Below are 21,148 nucleotides of genomic sequence, written 5' to 3'. Positions count from 1 at the left end.
GAAAACTCTCTCTCTCTCTCTCTCTCTCTCTCTCTGTGTGTGTGTGTGTGGAATGGGACAGTGTGGCCAGAAACCAGAGCAGAAGCATTCCATGCTGCGATATTTTGTTGCAGTTTCTACCTTTTAAGGATCTGGTTGCATTTCCCTCTAGTCAGGAGGTACTGGAGAAGAGAGCTTTGCTGGTCTACCAGTGAGTTTCTGGTTTGCACCTCCTGGGAGTCAGAACCTGGTCTAATGAGCTAGGCAATGGTGGAAGACAGAGGAAACAGGCCCAACGAGAAAGTCAGTGAGTGAAAGGTGACAGGTATTTGGGTTGTGAGCTGAGAGAATGTTTTCCTTCCCTGGTGGGACACCTGCCACTCTTCCTTCTATCTCTCACACTCTTTTTTTTTTTTTGCAGAAAGGAATACAATGGAGGTGGAGTGAGATTTGATGTGCTCTGACAGCAGAGGTAAGCAATGAGAGGACAGGTTGCAGCAAAGGGAGTAGCAAGCGGAGAAACACTGTGCACAGCTGCCTGCCTGGTTGACTGTCCAGGAGGGAATGGCTCCCTGTGCTTGACAGGGAGGAAGTGAGCAGTGGGTAATAAGATTTTTAGCCTGCATGCTCAGCCGGCCAATCTCCCCACAAGTGCCTTATCTTAATAAGCACTGCTTATTAAGATTAAAACTCCTTAGCAAAGTTTCTTGGTAAGAAGAGCTCAGTAAATATTTGGGAATGCACAAAATGGGAACATTTGCTGCTCCTTCTATATAAAGCTCTGATTGATCGCTACACAAACAGTACAATCTGTACACAAACAGATTCTGGTGTCTACACAGCAAGGATTGTGGGGCTAAAGGGGGCCTTTAGAGTCATCCATGCACTCTCAGCACACCTAAAGTATTTAGCATAACTTAGCAACCATAGTTGAGCATTGCTTATCAGCACAAGATACAGAATCATAGACAGAATGCTAGAATCGGAAGGGACCTTGAAAGGTCCTATTTCCTTCTGGGCAGAGACCTGAAAAACCCTGTTTACCAGAGGCAAAACTGGTTTGAGTATATGTAAACACATTGAGAAGTGAGCTCTCCTGTAAACCACATTCACCCTTCCCAAATAATCTGTCTCAAGCTAGAGGTCCAGTAGCAAGAGCATAATGGAATGGGGCTTAGAATGGATGCTGAGAGTAGGAAGGGAAGACTTACCCCCTAGGGCCTGCTTCATCACGAAATCCATATTGCCAACTGAATTAGTGAGCTCTAGGCAATGGTGGAATTCTCATTCAGTGTTGCTAGTGGGAATCTTTGGGTCAGGTGCTACCTGGAAAGGAAAGGGGGGAAATCAGGTGAGTATGACTGACTAAGGTCAGAGTAAAACAATCCCAGCCAGGCAATGGACTTATCTGTCTCCCCACTTTGCATATGGAGGAAGAGTTAGCCCAGTGCAGAACACGAAACATATATTAATTGTGTGTGTGTGTGTGTGTGTGTGTGTAATACACATCAGTTCAGAGACACAAAACCCATGCCAGATTTTATCCTTGTTTTTATGACATTTTAAAGAATTTTTAAAATTCTGCTTTTCTATATTATATATAACACTGAAGCCATAAAACTAAAACTGAAACATTAAGAACATCACTTAGGCCAAAGATCCATCTAGTCCAGCCTTCTGTCACCAACAGTGACCAGCCAGAAACTGCAAGCAGAACCTGATTGAGATAGCTTGATCGGATGCAAGTTCTCCAAATTCAACAATCAGAGATCCATCTAAACAGAATCAGAGGTAAATAAACATGGGATTGCATAGACCTTTTGCAATTTCAATGTATACCTTTGATAATATTGTCCTGTTTCCCGTTATTGTTAGTTGTAAGCGGCTTTGAAGTGCTGTCTGTGTAGAGGGAAAATGGCATTAGAATACACAAGAAAAGCACTTCGTGGTAAGACCAAGCATCCATCTAGCCAAGCAACCCCCTTTCCCACAGAGGTGATCAAGCAGGGCATGACAGCAATCACATTCGTCACACTTGCCCCCGAATTCCAAACCTGGCATTCAGCTACATACTGCCATTTATCTGTTAGGGTTAAAAGCCACTGATAGATCTACTCTCCACAGAAGTATCTAATGAATCCCATTTTAGAGCTATATCAGTCATGTGCTGTCTAGTGGTAGTGAATGCCAATTGTGTATTGTGTGAGTTAAATTAATCAATTAATTAATTGCCCAGATTGTGCATTGTGTGAAGAAGGACTTTTCTTTGATCTCACCTGACTCTGGTGTCCTGAATCTACTAGCATCTGAATTGACAGTGTAAAATCAGCAAGTCCAATTCTTAGATATGGGGCTACTGCAGCCACTGAGCAGCGCTGTCCTCTGTGGATTCATTTAATCCTATGCAAAGGCAACTAAGCCAGTGGCCACAACTCTGTCATAGAACTGAGTTAAGGTGGGGAGGGACCTGGGGGACCATCTAGTCCAGCCCCCTGCAATGCTGGAAACTCAACTAAGCATCCAGGACAGGTGGCCATCCAACCTCCGCTTAAAAATGTCCAAGGAAGGAGAGTCCAACATGTCTTGTGGGTGTCTGTTCCACTGTCCAACAGCTCTTGCTGTCAGAAAGTTCTTCCTGATGTTTAGTCGGAATCTCCTTTCTTGTACCTTGAAGCCACTGGTTCAGGTCCTACCCCCAGGAACAGGAGAAAACAAGCTTGCTCCATCTTCCTCCAACGTTCCTCCTAAGACTTGGTTTATGTCAGTGGCTTCATGCTTATAGGACGCAGATATTTCATAACCCAATCTTAAGATACCGCCCCCTTCCCTGCTTTGGAGCACACTTTTTCCAGTGCACTGCACCTAATTTATTTAATGGGCACAGTTGTGCAAATTCAGCAAAGTTTTAGGAAAAATAAAAACTGGTGCTTATAGTTCCAGGAGAAGAAACAGAAAATGCACAACATTTGAAACAGGCAAGCAAAGTATATAAAATGCAGGGGGTGGGGAGCAATGTGCACCCTGCCCAAGAGAGCAGGCCTGTGCTCACTTTCCCAGGAGTAAGCCCAACTCAGTTCAGTGGGGTGCACTTCTAAACAGAACTGTACAGGAATATGCTGTAACTGGCTTTTGTTTGGGCCAGTGCCATAGCTGCAAACAAAAATATAATGAGCATGCCCTTCTCTCTACTAGGAAGCACCATAGCTGCATTTCAGCATGGTAAATGGTAAAGTCCAGTCAAAGGCCACTGTGGGGTGCGGCGCTCATCTCGCTTCAGGTCGAGGAAGCTGGCGTTTGTCCACAGACAGCTTTCTGGATCATGTGGCTAGAATGACTAAACTGCTTCTGGCACAACGGGACAGCCTGACGGAAGCCAGAGTGTACAGAAATGCCATTTACCTTCCCACCACAGTGGTACCTATTTATCTCCTTGCACTGGTATGCTTTCAAACTGCTAGGCTGGCAGAAGCTGGGGCAGAGCAAAGGGAGCTCACCCTAACGCGCGGATTTGAACCACCAACCTTCCGATCAGCAAGCCCAAGAGTGGTTTAGACCATAGACATGAGTGCAGAAGTAAAGCAGGTACACCTTCCCATGCTTCTGCTTCTGGGGCAGAACAAATTTAAGGGCTGGTTTGTGCCTGTGTGCCTTTCACTCAGCAGCTGCAGCATCAAGTGACAACATGCAGGTTTGTAGAAATCAGTCATCGTAAACCTAACACCACAGGCAAGGATTTCCTGCCACCTCTTAGTGGCACGTTTTCAGTGGAAGCAGTTCATGTCATTAGTCATCTGGTATTGAGGACTCAAAGGATGTTCTGACTGAGCCAAAACTCAGGTCGAGTTAATTAACTGTTCTGAGTTGATACAGATGTCTCTTAAATCCAAAACCTCCACACAGAAGCTTATATTTGGGGCTTAATCCAAGGGTCGGAAGCTTGTGACCCTTGCTGGACTAGAATCATAGAGATGGAAGAGACCACAAGGGCCATCGAGTCCAACCCCCTGCCAAGCAGGAAACACCATCAGAGCACTCCTGACATATGGTTGCCCTCCTCTGGGCACGTTACAGTTTGTCAGTGTCCTTCTTGAATTGTGGTGCCCAGAACTGGACACAGTACTCCAGGTGAGGTCTGACCAGAGCAGAATACAGTGGGACTATTACTTCCCTTGATCTAGATGCTATACTCCTAATGATGCAGCCCAGAATTGCATTGGCTTTTTTAGCTGCCGCGTCACACTGTTGGCTCATGTCAAGTTTGTGGTCAACCAAGACTCCTAGATCCTTTTCACATGTACAGGTGTCACCCATCTTGTATTTGTGCCTCTCATTTTTTTTGCCCAAGTGCAATACTTTACATTTCTCCCTGTTAAAATTCATCTTGTTTGTTTTTGCCCAGTTCTCTAATCTGTCAAGGTCCCCTTGTCAAGGTCTGTCAAGGTCTGTACACCTCCCCTCCCCACAACTATAGGCTATGCTGGCTAGAGCTGATGGGTACTGGAGTCTAATAGCATCTGGAGGGCCATAGGTCCCCCATCCCTGTCTTAATGGGAAACAAAATTCATCTCCAGATCTGTCTTCAGTTCCAGAATCTCACATAGGAAAATGCCTGCAAGACTCTGCATTTAAACATGTGCAGAGTGTGTGTCTCTTTTTCACCACTGAGCAACCTCAATGAACCCACACACATCTGGAATCAAGGGAAAGGACTCCTGGTCAATTGATGTGGCACTCAGATACATGTGGGCTCTGAAATCTCCTGTTTTAGGAGTTAGCCTCTGGCAGAGTTGAATATTGACTGACTCTAGAGCTGGAAAGAATCCACTTCCCACTTGAGTCAATGGCCAAATTCTAATTTGCTTTCATAGACCTGAATGGGATGGGGAGTTTTGTAATTTACTCTTAGGTCACCTAGCTCACCTAGCAGGATATCCTAAACCTAAAGCATCTTGTGTAGATACCTGTCCACCCTTCTACTGAAAACCGACAAGAATTACATCCTGGGTTAAACTGCTAAAACACTTTGTATTGCTAGATGGCTTAGTCTCATGTGGTTCCTAATATAGTTGCACATGCCATTGGAAATATCCCGCCTACATAGTAGTCTTTTAAAATAGCTGCAGATGTAAATTTACTAGCTGAAGGGAGGCAATTTTAATGTATTTTTACTACAGACGCAGGCAGATGACAATACACTAACCTCTTTGTTCCTTTGCACGTTTCCCTTTACTTTCACTTAAAAGCCAGATTCCTTAAAAACAAAACCCCAAAAGGTTGAACAGCAACACCAGCGAGCTGCTCACTGTACTTCTGTAGCCAAGTTTAAGATGCTTCACAGTTTGCAGAAGACTCCTGCTGCGTGCATAATCTGAGGATTCTGCTTGATGCAAGAGGAACTATAGGATGCAAGTTAGCAGGGAGTGCAGCCTGGAAAGGCAGTAACTGAGCTTGTGTCACAGATCAGGAGCCTCCAATTTCTGCTTCCCCCTCTTTACTAACCTATTTATGAGATCAAAGGTGAGGTTAAACAACGCCCCATACTCATATACGAGGACTTGTTCATGTTGTAATGTGAAAAAGTCTTCTATACCAGTGTGTTTTGTAACATCCCCCCCCTCCAGCCTGATGCGTACAACTGGAAGTGGCTTCAGCAGGAGTCGGCTTCCAGATAAGTGTACTGGCCAAAGACTAATCCTAAATCATATGTATGCTTACTTGGAAATAAGTACCATGCAATTACTCCAAAGTAATAATAGCATAGGATTACAGCTCTTGGCATATTCATTCTCGCCAGTGCTGTAAGTACAAAGGAACACAGGCAGTTGCCTTATACTGAGTCAGACCGCTGGCCTATCTAGCTCAGTATTATTGACACCGATTGGCGCTGGCTTTCTGGGGTTTCAGCCCAACAAAATATGCCCAACCTGGGCACAGCATGGACTCCACCACTGAGCTTTAGGCCTTCCCACCCTTGCTGGGCCTGCTAAACATCGAGGTAGGGCCAATAGCACATGCTCTGCATGCAGAAGGTCCCAGGTTCAATTCATGGCATTACTAGGAAGGGTTGGGAAACACTGGGTGGACACTGCCAGTCAGGGAAGATGATGCTGAGCTGGAGGGATGAGAGCTCTGACTCTGTATCAGACAACTTACATTCGACTTACTTAAGTGGACCCATTTAGTACTACCAGCACAAACCTGAGGCCGTGCCTCTTCTTTAAAGGAACAGGCACAAGTAGTATTATATATGCGAGGAAAGGTATCTCTGAACATGTACAAAGTGTTTCCCTCTCACCACTGAGTCACTGCAGTCTGTCCACACACATAGAGAATCAAGGCACGGGCCTCCCTTAAGAGACAGATAGTGGGGCTCCCATGCAATTCTCAGATGTAGTGCCTCTGCCTTAAAAATTTTTTTGGGGGGAAACCTGAAAACTAATAGCAATATTCCTGCACCACTGCCAAATCTTAAAACTACATCTAATTTCTTTTTAAAAAATCTTTTTTATTAAAGATTTTCTTGGGTTACAGAAGTATATAAATTGTCTCTCTTTTCAGATAATAGAGTCATTCTTACGGATCAGTTATATTTGATGTGAGACTTTAAAGTTGTATGCAGTGTCACTGTCTTTCTCTCAGGACAAGGATCTCTATCTACATTTGATACAAGGTCCTGCTTAATTCCCCAATCATTTGAAGGTTCCTTCTGCCACCAGTCACTGGCCACCACTTTGAGGTACAAAATCATCTCCATTGACAGTGAACATACTTACCCTGCTCCATTTAAATCTTCATCAACATCATTCCTACTGAGTAACTTCTTCAGTCCTTGTCTTACCATCTTTCAGCTAGCAGCCACGGGAATATTAAACTCACAATGGAAACATTTATCAGGAACATTCTCCAGAGAATGAGGTACATTTAGTTGCAAAATCCGGTCCCCCGGGAAGACTTAAAGCGTATGCTTGTAAAAGACCAGAAAGTGTCTGGGTAGGCAGTGCTTGTGCACTTAGTCCTCAGCAATAAACTTGACTGGTACTTCTACATTTTATGGCCACTCTGGTGATTATTGAGGAAAGATCCAACACTTTGTGGGTTTTGTGTGGGTTTGTTTATTCTACGGGCAGAGTTTGATAGAACTTTAGGGGAAAACGTGCTGATGGTAAGAGCAGTTTGACAATGGAACCAATGACCTAGAGGGGTGGGTAGAGATCTCTTACTCAATGAAGGTCTTCAAGCAAAGGGAGCTATCTCTTGGGGATGCTCTAGCTTTGGATTATCTGTGTCAAGAAGGGACCCAGACTAGATTGCCCACAAGACCTCATCTGTCCCATCGTTCTTTGATTTATTACACCACCACCACCACATTGAGAGGTCACTTTTCTCCAAGAAGCTCAAGGTGGTCTACATGGTTCTCCCCTTCCCATTTTATCCTCAGAGCAACCCTGTGACGTAGACTGAGAGACAATGACTAGCCCAAGGTCACCCTGTGGGTCACCCAGGTCCTAGGCCAGCATTCTTTCCACTGCACCATAGAATCACAGAATCATCAACTTGTAGGGTTGGAAGGTACCCCAAGGGTCATCTAGTCCAATCCCCTGCAATGCAGGAATCTCAGCTAAAGCATTCATGACAGATGGCTATCTAACCTCTGCTTAAAAACCTCAGACTGTTCCACTTCCAGAATCTCCTTTCCTGTAACTTAAAGTCATTGGTTTGAGTCCTACTCTCCAGAACAGGAGAAAACAAGCTTGCTCCCTCTTCCATGTGACAGCCCTTCAGATATCTGAATATGACTATCATATCTGCTCTCAGTCTCCTCTTTTCCAGGCTAAACATACCCAGTTCCTCCAACTGTTCCTCATAAGGCTTTGTTTCATGTGGGCTCTTGTGTTGTCCTTCCTCCAAGGAGCTCAGAAGCACTCACTGATTGGGCCTTTACACTCAGGAGGTGGGACCCTGGTGTAACTGCGTTATCTGAGTGAGGCTACTTTAGTATGCACGTTCTTTGCCAGCCAAAGATCAGCTCATTCTAGGAATATAGCTTTGAGGACATGAGTTGGAGCAGCCTGGAAACAGCTGCCAATATGCAATACATCTTGAGCTGATGGGACATGAACAAGGATTTTGGCTGTAAGCCAAAGCATGCCCTGCTATTATGGCAATGATTAATACACAATGGAATTTGAAAAGGAATGAAGGGAGGTCCAGTTCCTTCCCTTCTCAGGAGTTCATTCTGCTAAGATTTATTTAAGCAAGCAAGGTAGAATCATTTTTTTTTAACCTGTTCAGTTCGATTAGGAGGATTAAGGTAATGGCGAGTGGGGTGGCATTCCTACCATCACAGAACTCTAGGTGTGAGAGACTCAGAAGTTCATGCAGCTGAATACTAGAGCTTAAGGATTTGTTATACGCTGAATAACTCTTCATATATTAGTGTATAGTAGGAGACAGCTTATCAGCCAATTTATTGATGCTCACATCCATAACTATGAGAAAGAAGAGAAAAATCTCTAGATGCATGCAGCAGTGCACTTTCTTAAGCCCAATGCATTTCAAATTAGGATCTTATTCATAGGCACTTTAAACACAACCAATCCTAATCTTTAGTCTCCAGTGACTCTGATGCAAAGCAGTTCTGTATAGTTAAATAAATACATCACCAGCCCCTGATTCCTAATAGACAAAGGAGCTGAACCCAACACATTTTTAATGTCTCACTGGTCAAACTAGTGGGATTAAGTTTGGCAATCATTGTGTTTACATGATTCAGAGACCATCAGCTTTGCTCCAGTGACACTGCTATGGAGTGGTGACTTCAGAGCAGGGGTCAGCAACCTTTTTCAGCCATGGGCTGGTCCACTGTTCCTTTGACCATGTGGTGGGCTGGACTATATTTTTTGGGTGGAAATGAACGAATTCCTATGCCCCACAAATAACCCAGAGATGCATTTTAAATAAAAGCACACATTCTACTCATGTAAAAACATGCTGATTCCTGGGCTGTCCATGGGCCGCATTGAGAAGGTGATTGGGCCGCATCCGGCCCACGGCCCTTAGGTTGCCTACCCCTGCTCCGGAGGAACATAGAGCTCAAACGGACAGTCAAAATTCGCATGCTACTCAGCTCTTGGGAGCACACGTCCTTTCTCAGAAAAAAAACATATCAGCAGCTTTAAACAATAAGAGCTACAATGTAGATCCATTTGCTTGGAGCAGCTCCTATTCCAGTTATAGGAAGCTTGATTAAGAGTTATATGTTACTCCAAAACCAGTGTGGCTCCATAGAAACAAACACTAACCTGATGATGAAAGAAACTGATTTGGCAGAGCTTAACCTGGCTCATTTGCCCTAATCTTGAAAAGCATGGGATTGTTGGGATATCTTCCTCAGCCTGTCACACTGCTAGACGTGGGTTGCTGCAGTAACTACCCAATCTCTGCGATGTTGCGTCGACAAGTCACTCCAACCTGTCTAAGCCCGTAATTGCTGGGGCGTGCTGGGGTGAGGTATCTGTATCTTTAACTGTGTGCATTTGCCACTGAAACAGAAAATAAGAACCTCTCTCTCCAGATCTCATTGGGAATCGTCTGTGCATGTGTGTGTGTTTCCCGCTTCTGCCAGCTAATCAGGTGGCATCCCCACTCGATTGATCCTGCCCCGTCTCACATAAATTAGCCACTGTTGCTTCTTGATAATTAAGTTCATTTTGGCAAGGCAGAGAACACTGCTGTGGCCTCGGTCGCGGGAGATAAATAACTTGTAAGCAGGATGAGAGGTATTACTCTGCTTTGCACAGAACTTGAGTTCCCTCCTCCCCACAGGGCTCTCAAAGCCCATTGCAGAAGCAGCGCTTGTACCTCTAGCCCATTGGCACTTCTCCCCTTTTGAGCTCTGATGCTATGCTTTGGCACAGTCAGATCAAAGAGGGTGAAACTCATTTAGGAACACCGAGGATGCTGTTCATTACTAAGGCAGACCATAGGTCCATCTAGCTGGGTATAGCCCCACAATGAATGGCAATTGCTCACCTGGTGTTCAGACTGGGGACATTTCCAGCCCAACAGTGTGTGTTTGTGTGTGTGGGGTGCTGTGGGTGCCATAGCCCCAGGTGCAATGTTGAGAGGGGGCGCAGGCAGGCGCCCCCGCAGCAGCCTCCTTCATTGGAGCCTGGCTCCATGTCAGAAGGAGCTGTGCCTTGGCTGCAGCACTTGTGCAGCTCCACCCTGAACAAGGGGAGAAGAGCAGGTGAGTGGGCAGCAGTGCTGCTGCCCACCTTCCTCGACCGTGGCACACCTGGCACCTGGCGGCAGCAACTCTTCTGACCTGATGGCAGAGAGCAGAAGAGGCGGTGGCAATGCTGATGCCCACCCTCCTTGGCTGTGAGGCACCACGTGGCCGGCTGCAGTAGCTCTGCCACCATGTCTTGTCTGACCCAGTAGTGGAGAGCAAGGGGAGAGTGAGTGGCAAAGCTGCCACCTGCTTTCCTTGGCCACAGCCTGGCCATAGCAGCTCTGCTGCTGAGTCAGGCCTGACCTGACCACGGAGAGGAGGAGAGTGAGCAACAGCTTCCCCACCCCTCCCCTACCCTGAACTGTGGCACGTGGGAGGGCACCCTCTGCACTTCACCCCCTTGGGGGTGTGCCCCATGTGCTCGCTCCAGACAGTGTGGGCATATGCTCCGTCGCTGCAGCCCAAGCAGGGATACCAAAGATCGAACCTTCGGCATGCAAGGCAATTGCATTACCACTGAGCTACAACTCTTCCTTTTGAGAGGGGTGTGACAACTCCCAGGGATGGGAGGAAGCAAGATCTCTTCATGAATTCCAAGTTTTCATTAAGGTGGCACTGTGGCTTAAACCACTGTGCCGCTTGGGCTTGCTGATCGAAAGGTTGGCGGTTCAAATCCCTGCAACGGGGTGAGCTCCCGTTGTTCGGTCCCAGCTCCTGCTAACCTAGCAATTCTAAAGCATGCAGTGCAAGTAGATAAATACCTCTGGCGGGAAGGTAAATGGTGTTTCCATGTGCTGCTCTGGTTTCACCAGAAGCGGCTTAGTCATGCTGGCCACATGACCCGGAAAAACTGTCTGTGGAAGCGGACAAAAGCCGGCTCCCTCAGCCTGTAAAGCGATATGAGTGCTGCAATCCCAGAGTCATTTGCGACCAGACTTAATTGTCAGGGGTCCCTTTACCTTTACCTTTATTAAGTGATAGTCCTCCAGACCCTTCATTTTGGAGTAGTCCTGCTGGTATACATTTATTTATTCTGGGTTAAAAACTTTTGCAATTGCACAATTGCAGATGAATTTCTTTTAGAACCAACCACAGCTTTAAACGTGGGTGGAATCACCTTCCATGGAAAAATGAATTCCAACGTAAGGAGGCAGGAGGAGATCTCAAAGGTGGAACATCTTCTCCATTGTAAAGCATGTGGTGCGAGAGGTGTGAGTATGCATTGGGGTAAGTGAGGCTTGGAAAATGAGGTCTGCTGGAAAATTCCCATCCAGTAATAGATAAATGCTAGTAATAATAATAAGCACGGGAATCACAGCCATTGGAGATTGAAAAGGCTGATGAGCTCATCCATGACAACTGCCCACCAATGCAGAATAAAGCTGGCTGATCATGTTTCTAGCCTACAGACCATCTGGCTGGCTACAATCCCCCTCCCCTTGCAACCAGCAGCGTTTCCGTCTTGCAACTTGCAGAAAAGAGAAAACAATGCAAATTAAAATTCACAATAAAGCAATTAATGCTACATTCTAGAAGGGAAAAACACAGGGCTTGTAGGGGCTATCATTTTTTTGGACTAGTATTCAAGACAAGGGAAACATGGGATTGTGAGCTATACAGAACTTTCCTGAGGGTTCAAGCGTTCCAAGATCAACTCCCACCCCTCTAACCCAAACTCAGTCAACATGAGTTTGGTTCAGCTAAACAGTTTTTCAGAAAGAAACGGGGTTGAACGGGGTTTAAAGCAGGCACTTTAGTTAGATTACAAACTGTCTGGCATTGCTGGAGAAACAAGGTTACATTCCTCATAGAAACAAGGTAGACCGCCCTCCCCAACTGTTTAAAACAAAATACAAAAAAACTTTCCCCCAAAGAGATATAAATAAACCAGCTTGCCAATCTTAAATATTACTAGGCAAACACGATACCTTATAAGGCAAAAACTGTTTTATACAAGTAGCCTTATTATCCCCTGTAAGGGGAGACAATAAGCAAGCCCTGTGAGTTTTCAGAGGTGGCACTCATTTCATTTGCGATGTGATTGACAAGGCAAGAGTCTTCTTCTTCATCGCCACCATCTATATCACTTTGCATGTCAAAGTGCTTTACAATCCTTGTCACATTTTTCATGCTGTTGTAGATCACAAGTATCTTTATCTACTTGGATGGCTTTCAAAGAGGGTTGACAAGTTCATGGAGGATAAAGCTATCAATGGCTAATAGCTCTGATGGCTATACTCTGCCTCCATGGTCAAAGGCAGCAGTGCTTGTGAAGACCAGTTGCTGGAAACTGCAGCAGAGAAGAGTGCTCTTGTGCTCAAATCGTGCTTGTGGTTGACCACTGTGAGAACAGGATGCTGGACTAGACGGTCCATGGGCAGGATCCAGCAGGGCTCCTCTTACATTCTTATACATTTGGGAAATAGAGGCTGAGAGACAACAACTCGCAAAAGGCCATCCGATGAGCCTACTACAGTGGTGCCCCGCAAGACGAATGCCTCGCAAGACAGAAAACTCGCTAGACGAAAGAGTTTTCCATTTTGGAGGTGCTTCGCAAAACGAATCTCCTATGGGCTTGCTTCGCAAGACGAAAATGTCTTGCGAGTTCCTGCGGGGTTTTTTTCCTCCCCCCCTTTTTCTAAGAGAGCCAGTGTGGTATAGTGGTTAAGAGTGGTAGTCTCCTAATCTGGGGAACCGGGTTCGCGTCTCCACTCCTCCACATGCAGCTGCTGGGTGACCTTGGGCCAGTCACACTTCTTTGAAGTCTCTCAGCCCCACTCACCTCACAGAGTGTTTGTTGTGGGGGAGGAAGGGAAAGGAGAATGTTAGCCGCTTTGAGACTCCTGAAGGGGAGTGAAAGGCGGGATATCAAATCCAAACTCTTCTTCTTCTTCTTCTTAAGCTGCTAAGCCGCTTATCAGCTGATCTGATAAGATGATAAGCCGCTAAAAGCTGCTAAAAGCCGCTAATAGCGCTAATCCTTTAATCCGTCAATGGGCTTGCTTCGCAAGACGAAAAAACCACTAGACGAAGAGAATCACGGGGCGGATTCTTTTCGTCTTGCGAGGCACCACTGTAATGTTAATGGGATTTGAGCCCAGATCACCCCGGTAGAATGCCATCGCTCCAGCAAAACCAAACTAGATTTCCCTGCTGATACTTCATTATGCACACAAAATGGAGTGAGAAGGCAACAGTTACATATACACAAGAATGAATGGGAATTGAGGTCCAATGACTGTTCATCATGGTAAAATCAGGGGATTGCGCAATGCTAAGAAATATTGTAAAAACACCTTCCCCCTTGCACTGAGTGTTTTGCTTGGACACAAGCAGAAGTAACATCTCAGATCACTGCAGCGGAATGGTATGGTGCAGGTTTCCAACAAAACAAATACTCAACCTCCCAACCTCAACCTCCCAACCAGGTGCCATATGGAGTCCCATCTGCGGAGTTAACAGCTTGAACCCTGTGTAGGGCAGTGACAGTGTAGCCCCTGTGCAGACCTGACAATAATGCCAACTGCTCTGGCCTCTGGACAAAGTAGATACTCTGGCTGTCTCTGGTTCTTGCAAAGACATTCAGAAGTTAGAATCACTGAGCTCTTTATTTGCATTGCTCTGCTGAATATACAAACAATCTCTCTCTCCCTCTCTCTCTCCCTCTCTCTCCCACACACCCACACACCCACCCCATGTTAAGAGACTCCCAGAAAAAGGTTTTGAGAAAATAGTCACATACTCCAGGCCAAATTCAGGGCCAGTCCTGTCATTAGGCAGAGTGAGGTGACTGTGTCAGGCAACAAATGCTAGAATGGGGGACAGTGTAGAAAGCCTCCTGGCTGTACCCTAATTCTGGGGGACAGAGCTGTGTGTTGTGTGTGCCACAGGACCTGACTTGGACCCTTATAACTGCTGCCCTCAGGTGTGGTGGAAGACAGAATCCTATTGCCGATATTGAAATTAAGATTCAACAGTCAGTTTATGAAATTAGGTTGGGTGTGTGCCATCTTTTCCTTCATCTCAGGTAGCAAAATGTACAGTGGTACCTCGGGTTACAGACGCTTCAAGTAACAGACGCTTCAGGTTACAGACTCCACTAACCCAGAAATAGTTCAGGTTAAGAACTTTGCTTCAGGATGAGAACAGAAATCATGCAGTGGCAGCGGGAGGTCCCATTAGCTAAAGTGGTGCCTCAGGTTAAGAACAGTTTCAGGTTAAGAATGGACCTCCAGAACGAATTAAGTTCTTAACCCAAGGTACCACTGCATTGTGCTGGCCCTGGACTAACTAGATGTGACTTAAGTGAATCTGTATTTAACATGCAGGTCTTTTACAAGATGCATACAGCACCAGTTGGGTAGGTAGGGGTTGATCATTAACAGGATCACAGCTGGTGCAGGTGGAATTTTTAACACTTTCCTCCCTTACTGCAGTCTTGGGGAACCCCCTTCCTCCAAAGCTGTTATTTGCTTTGGGAAGGAAGCTTTTGTTGGTGTCAGCAGGAGGATTTCCCCTCAGATAAATACTAGCTTAAGGGGAGAGGTTTTCCTTAAGAGAAAGAGAAGAAAGGGTTTAATTCTCCCTCCACGCCTGCTGGGAATGCAAAGATAAGTTTAACAGTCACATCAGGTTAGGCCCTCAAAGACCACACACACCTAGAATACAGTGGTACCTCGGGTTACATACGCTTCAGGTTACATACGCTTCAGGTTACAGACGCTTCAGGTTACAGTCTCCGCTAACCCAAAAATATTACCTCGGGTTAAGAACTTTGCTTCAGGATGAGAACAGAAATTGTGCTCCGGCGGTGTGGTGGCAGTGGGAGGCCCCATTAGCTAACGTGGTGCTTCAGGTTAAGAACAGTTTCAGGTTAAGTACAGACCTCCAGAATGAATTAAGTTCTTAACCCAAGGTACCACTGTAATTTGCTGCAAGTATGGGAAGAGGAAACTGCTGTCATCGATTTCCCAGGTCAGATAGTTGTGGCAAAACAGGTACATGTGCCACATTTTGCAAGTGATGAGGTCTTTATGGTTTTTCCAACGGGGAGGTAAATTACATCAAAAAGCATCCTGCACAAAGAAGCCTTCAGATGTAAAAAGTTTCTAAACACACCACCTGCATCAAACAGTGTGGAGTCCACATTATATCCCAAACACAGTTTTTCTCTCTCATACACATATGTCCTTTCTCTCTTTCTCATGCAAACACACATGTACACACATCCTCACTGTCATGCACAGGCCACCAGGCTCTCCTTATAATAATTGTACTCTCTGCCTCAAAATATATATTCTTTTCCAACAATGCAATTCCCTCTCTTTCACCCACCCACACAGAGTCTACCAAAAGCCATATGTTCAGGCTCTCTCACATAAAACGGACACGTATAGAGACATACACACCCACAGTTTCTCCCACGCCGATTATCTCAAGCACAGCAAGCTCTCTTCCTCCCCCACAATTTGTAAAGAAAGAGACCCTCTCTCATTCCCTTCCTCTGTTTAGAATTGCTCCACTGTCTCCTAAGCTTCATTTTGCATGTGTCTGCGCATACGTGGATTAAGGCCACTAAAATTCCAAAATGGGGGGGGGGGCAGGGGAAGAGCATGAAGGTGCATGTGAAGGAGTAGCTTTAGGGTCAATTCACAGGACTATCAGGCAAATGGTGATGGGTGGAAACCATCACAAAATTCCTAGTGATCGTTGATCCCTGCCTGTGGCTTTTATGCAATGCGAAGGTACCATCACACCAGGATTGTATGTTTCACATTCTGCCACAGATTCCTATTGAGAGTGGTTTTCAGTGTGGTGTAAAATCAATATAAAATTGTGTCAATGCTGATGCCTGTGCATGAACAGTTCATCCTGGGTGGACAACCCACCTTTGAACTATCTCAAATGGATTTCTTTCAGCCACCACATGCACAATGGCTGTGCAAATTAACCTTTGTAAAAACTGGAAATCCAGGATGATGTGAAAATCTGCACTTTGGGGTTGGACTAGATAGCCACCAAGGTTCCTTCCAGCTCTAAAATACCATGATTCTATAACCTCATGACATTCTGTGAGCCTTTGAGCCCAGCTAAATAGGGCTCATAAGAGTGAGAAGCACCATCTGGTCAAACTGCAGAAGTTGCAAAATGGTTGTGGGAGGAGAGACTCCATTTGGAAACCAGCCCCACAGTGGTCTGGGTCTAATCTTTAATCTCCAAGGAACCACCAGTAATGTGGCCTTCAGCACCTGCCCAGACTTCTTAAGGAATCTTTCATGCCGGTGCTCTAGGAAGAGAGCTTAAGAAGCCAGAAAGATTTGAATTTTCAGCATAGGTAGATGTGAGGTTGTTTGGCCCACCGCATTGCACCAAACACCAAAAAGTTACAAAGGAGAAAGGCAATAAGTACTATGCCTATACTACAAATGTTCAACTACCATACCAAAACATGTTAATTTGGCAAACCACCTTGTAGAATTATTTTTTGTTTTGTTCTAAGGACAGGTCTGTCCAACCACCAACAGATGCACTCTCCGTAAGAGAGTGTCTTGCAAGTGAGTGAGTCCGTCCTTGTCCTTCTCTTTACCAGGATGGGCAGAATAGGAAAAACAAATTCTTGACCCACTTGGACCTGGATGCAGGGTCCCTCTTTTAGAAAGAAGACTAGTCACATTATTTTAAGTTCAGCTCTTTAATCCACGGCTGACTGGTTCCTTTGAATTTGCCTTATTTCAGCTGCCACAGCTGTTGCCCATCTAGTGCTACTGTCCCCAGTACAGAGGAGTTGCTGGAAATCATAAAAGGGGAGGGTGCTGCTGTGCTCAGGTACTGCTTGTGCACTTCACATGGAAATCTAGCTGGCCACCATGAGAACAGAATGCTGGACTAGGTGGATAACTGGACTGATCTGGCAGGGCTATTCTTAAATAAATTTTAATCTTCCCTCTATGCACCTTAATTCAGCCACTAATGAGAAGCGATCAGCCTGATTCTCTACAGACAGAAGTTAAAGGATGGCAAATGAAACAAAGACACAATCAACTACTTTTGGAAAGAGTCACCAGCCAAGCTGTGACTAGTGTTTGTGGCTTGCATCACATGAGTAATCTAGGATGAGACTATATTAAATAAGCTTGCTTTGTTTACATTTTGGGAGACAAGCATATGGCCAGGTGTGATGGAGCCATAATGTGTATTTAATAATGTATCCAGGTGGTGGTATATAGAAATACAAACACACATGCATGTAAGTGGTGCATTAAGAGTGGAGATTCTGCATTGTCAAACAGGATGTGTAACAGAGAAACTATTGCAGAAACTACGCCAAATAAATGATTATATTATATTATATCTGAAGGCAGCCCTGTTCAGGGAAGTTTTTAATATTTAATGCTGTACTTTTTTAACATTTGATTGGGAGCCGCCCAGAGTAGCTGGGGAAACTCAGCCAGATGGGCGGGATATAAATAATAAATTGTTGTTGTTGTTGTTGTTGTTGTTGTTGTTATATGGTGTGTGTGTGTGTGTAAAAGAGAGAGGGAGAGAGAAGGGGAATTGAGGCAGGTGGAAGATGGAGCTAGAGACACGATCCTTAGTTTAAGTAAGGACTCACTAGGCTCAGCTCCAAATCCCATATTCAGTGCTGGGGCTGAAGCTCTAGAAGATGTAATTAAGGAGAGAGGGTCTCTGAGCATGAACAGAACACAAAACCACAACTGATGTTACAGCAACTGCTGACAAGTGCATGCACAGAAAACCAATGTGGGTGCATGAAAAGCTGAAGCGTAAGTGTCAGCACTTGCTATCACGTCAGAACCAGCTCTAAGTGACCACAGGCCCCCTCTGCATCTCCAGAATTACAGGGGAAGGGCTTCTAGACTAGAAAGTAGAGATTCCAGGTAGGTTTGATCCTCAGGACTTCTCCCCACACCCCAAAAATTAAGAGTGGTAAGCCAGAGTTTCACAAGTGACACAAGGATCCTACACAGTGCCCAGATGCCAAATGGTGCCCGATAACTGTTAAACAGCAAAAGTGGCTAATGGCATATCACACATATTCCAAGAGTGGTGCATGACATGTCAGAGTGAGTGGGAGAAAGATGTATGCAGCATTATATAAAAACAGCAGTTGTATACCTCCTGCAAATTATGCACCATAGGACATGTGAGGAAGCATGCATGAGTTAGGTGTTAGATCAGGTTATATTAACTGACTTTGACACTGGAGGTACATGGAGTGTCCCTGCGCATTGGAAGCCACAGAAAACAGGATGTGCATGACTGAGATGTGCAGCATTGCATTCTATGGGACTACATGCACACAAAATGTAACACATCTGTATTGTATGGCAGCTGTGTTCATAGGATGTCATTTGTTGTGCACCGCGTGGAACAATGGCATCTTGATGTTGAAGAGAGGGGGGCTGAAATGGTTGAAGAATTATGTCTGCATTAGATGTGCATTAGTGAGATGTTTCTTTTTTCAAGGAAATTATGCAGAGGATTATGTGTGCTGGGGGAAAGAACTAGCGAAATAAAATGGAACAAGCAGCCCGGAGAGAGTGAGAAAGACTGGAGAGATATAGCTAGGGATGTTTCTGCTTGATATTGTGAGTCAAATGTATGATTTAATGGACATTTTCATAAGTTTTGCTTGCATCATTTTTTCATTTTTTTCAAAAAAAGAAAAGTCTCAAAGGTTATTTAAGTGTCATGTGTGTGAAAATTGCCCTTCTGTGAATGTGCACAAACACATTCCACACACTTTTAATTCCCTGGAATTAAAACGACCTAGTCCAATTAACCTGAATGCATCTAAATGGGAACCTGGGCTTAAGCGGATTCCTAGGGATCAGTCTCTGCAAAGTGTTTGTAATGCCTGCCTGTGTCCGAGATACACAGTGTGTAAAAAACTGCGTGCGTGCATGTTTATGTGTGGAAAGAGAATCCTTTGCTGGTTAGCATATCTGCCTTCTGGGGCTGTTGGTTCTGGCACCTGGTGCATTTAGCCCGGAACTCCGGCAGCCCTCCTTGCCCAGGGGATGAATGAATGCAGCCCGTCGAGTTTGCCCTGCCTTTGCACGCTTTACCGCCCTCCGCTGAGTTTCTAAAGATCCCGAAGAGGGAAAGCAGAGCGGAGCTGCGGCTGTACCAACCGCTAGCAGAGGAGCCCCAGCTGCTTCGGGAAGGACATGCAAGGGACCCAGCCCGAGTTAAGGGCGCGGGGAGACCACCAACCACAGGAGTCTTTGGGTTGCCGGCGCAGTAAGGAAGGCAGGCGCAAATCTTTGGCACAGTGACCAGGACTCGAAAATCTAACTTGCTTCGGTTCCCACCGGTGGAACTTGAGTGGCCAAGGGTCAAAGTCCCCCTCTGGAAGCCTGTCGGAGAGGTGAGTGGGGAAAAGAGGAGACTGTCTAATAGACCGAACAGGGAGTACTTGACCCGCTCTTAGCAAATCTTCTTCTTCTTCTTCTTCTTCTTCTTCTTCTTCTTCTTCTTCTTCTTCTTCTTCTTCTTCTTCTCCTCCTCCTCCTCCTCCTCCTCCTCCTCCTCCTCCTCCTCCTCTCGCGCGTTTCCAAATGACACTACAGTGACGACCCCGAACCGTGCCCTGCGCCAGGGAGCGGGAGGGAAGCCACGAGAAAACTTGCTTTGCTTTTCATCCCTTCAAGCACACATGGATGGATGCTCCCCAGCCCCAGCCCCGCCGCGACAGAGCGCACACAGAGCCAGAGAGCGAGGAGGGCTCCTCCTGCCCACTCGACCGCTGGAGCTGTGCGGCTGCCTAGCAAACAGAGATCTCCCAGGCAAGGGCAGAGAGCGAGGAACCAACCACTTGGTCGCAATCAGGTGCGACCGCGATCGGCCAGAAGACCATGGAGCTCTGGCGATCATCCCCGGCGGATTTGCTTCAGCTGCAAAAGCGGGCAAGGTCCTGGTTCGGTCCGGGTTAGTCTCCTAGCTGGCTAGAAACTGCCTCTGGGGCTGAGACAGAGGCGCACGCAGCCTGTGGGTCAAGTCCCAGAGGCAAGCGATGGGCGCAGAGGGGTTCCGAGGATTCCTGGGAGTTGGCGTAGCGTGGGCGGGTGTGCGCCCACTTGTGGGTTTCTCTCCGCATTTCCTTGAGGTGGGTCTCGTGTACCGTGCGCGGGCGTCTCTGGAAGAACGCATGTGTGTATGTGACTTAGCTCGCGTATGGTTTAGCGCCACATGGCACCCCCTCACTCCCAAGTTCACCCCCTTCCCTAGTACCAACCCTCCCGCTCCGACTGGACGGCGAATAACGCACGGTTGTCCCCAATCTTCTACCCGCGCACCCCACCTTACCCAACCGTCATCCGCACTGCCGAGTTATTAACATGCAGAGGAGGAGACAGGCGGGCGCCCGCGGCTCCGCTCGGACGTTCAGGGCTGGGCAGCGGGCAGAGATCGCCACCTGCGCGGCGAGTCCCTGAAGCCTCCGCTCCGTGGGCGAAGCCCGGAGAGGGCAAATCAGCACTTGGACAGCTCCCTCCGCGAAACCTCCCCGCCTCACACAGCGCGTGCTTCCGGGGAAAGACCCAAAAACAGATCCCAAAACGCAGTGAAGACTGAGGGGAAGGCAGGGGGCAGCTGGCTCCCTAGGCCAACCTTTTCTTTTAAACAGGGTCACGCTCGTAGTTCCTTTCTGAATGTAAGGCAGACGGGGAGACCTAGTAGAGTAGCGCCCCTTGCTGCGCCCACACAGATCTCACCCTCCTTTTCTCGGCTGCTGATAGAGGTGGCTAGAGAAAGAATACCCCACCGGCTACCGAGGACCCACCGAGTTCCCCAAGACCACCACCCGCGATCTTCGCGGTTCCTCCTCAGCCCCTGCGGGATCCTGTTTTCCCCTCCGCGCCCGGGGAGCTGTCCCTTCAGCACCACGCCACCTGTCCCTCCCAGACGGGCTCA

The 21,148-nt window shown here is 46.6% G+C and overlaps 1 protein-coding gene and 1 long non-coding RNA gene across 5 annotated transcripts in view; both read right to left on the bottom strand.

Annotated features, from left to right (window-relative positions):
• The window catches only part of LOC309527102, a 346,237-nt gene that overhangs the window by 32,541 nt on the left and 292,548 nt on the right, over positions 1 to 21,148 (bottom strand). The window lies entirely within an intron of this gene.
• CPLX2 (complexin 2) overlaps positions 1 to 21,148 on the bottom strand; it is a 121,705-nt gene that overhangs the window by 16,392 nt on the left and 84,165 nt on the right. For all 4 annotated transcript variants that reach the window (XM_082213601.1, XM_082213600.1, XM_082213602.1 and 1 more), the window contains one exon: positions 1,191 to 1,305. In XM_082213601.1, the coding sequence (XP_082069727.1) occupies positions 1,191 to 1,221 (31 nt within the window). In that variant the 5' untranslated portion in view covers positions 1,222 to 1,305. The remainder of the gene's footprint in view (positions 1 to 1,190; positions 1,306 to 21,148) is intronic.

Source organism: Podarcis vaucheri (genome assembly GCF_965113315.1).
Source record: "Podarcis vaucheri genome assembly, chromosome: 2".
NCBI classification, from domain to species: domain Eukaryota; kingdom Metazoa; phylum Chordata; class Lepidosauria; order Squamata; family Lacertidae; genus Podarcis; species Podarcis vaucheri.
Note: the sequence above shows the minus strand (reverse complement) of the source record. Positions and strands in the feature narration are given on the sequence as shown.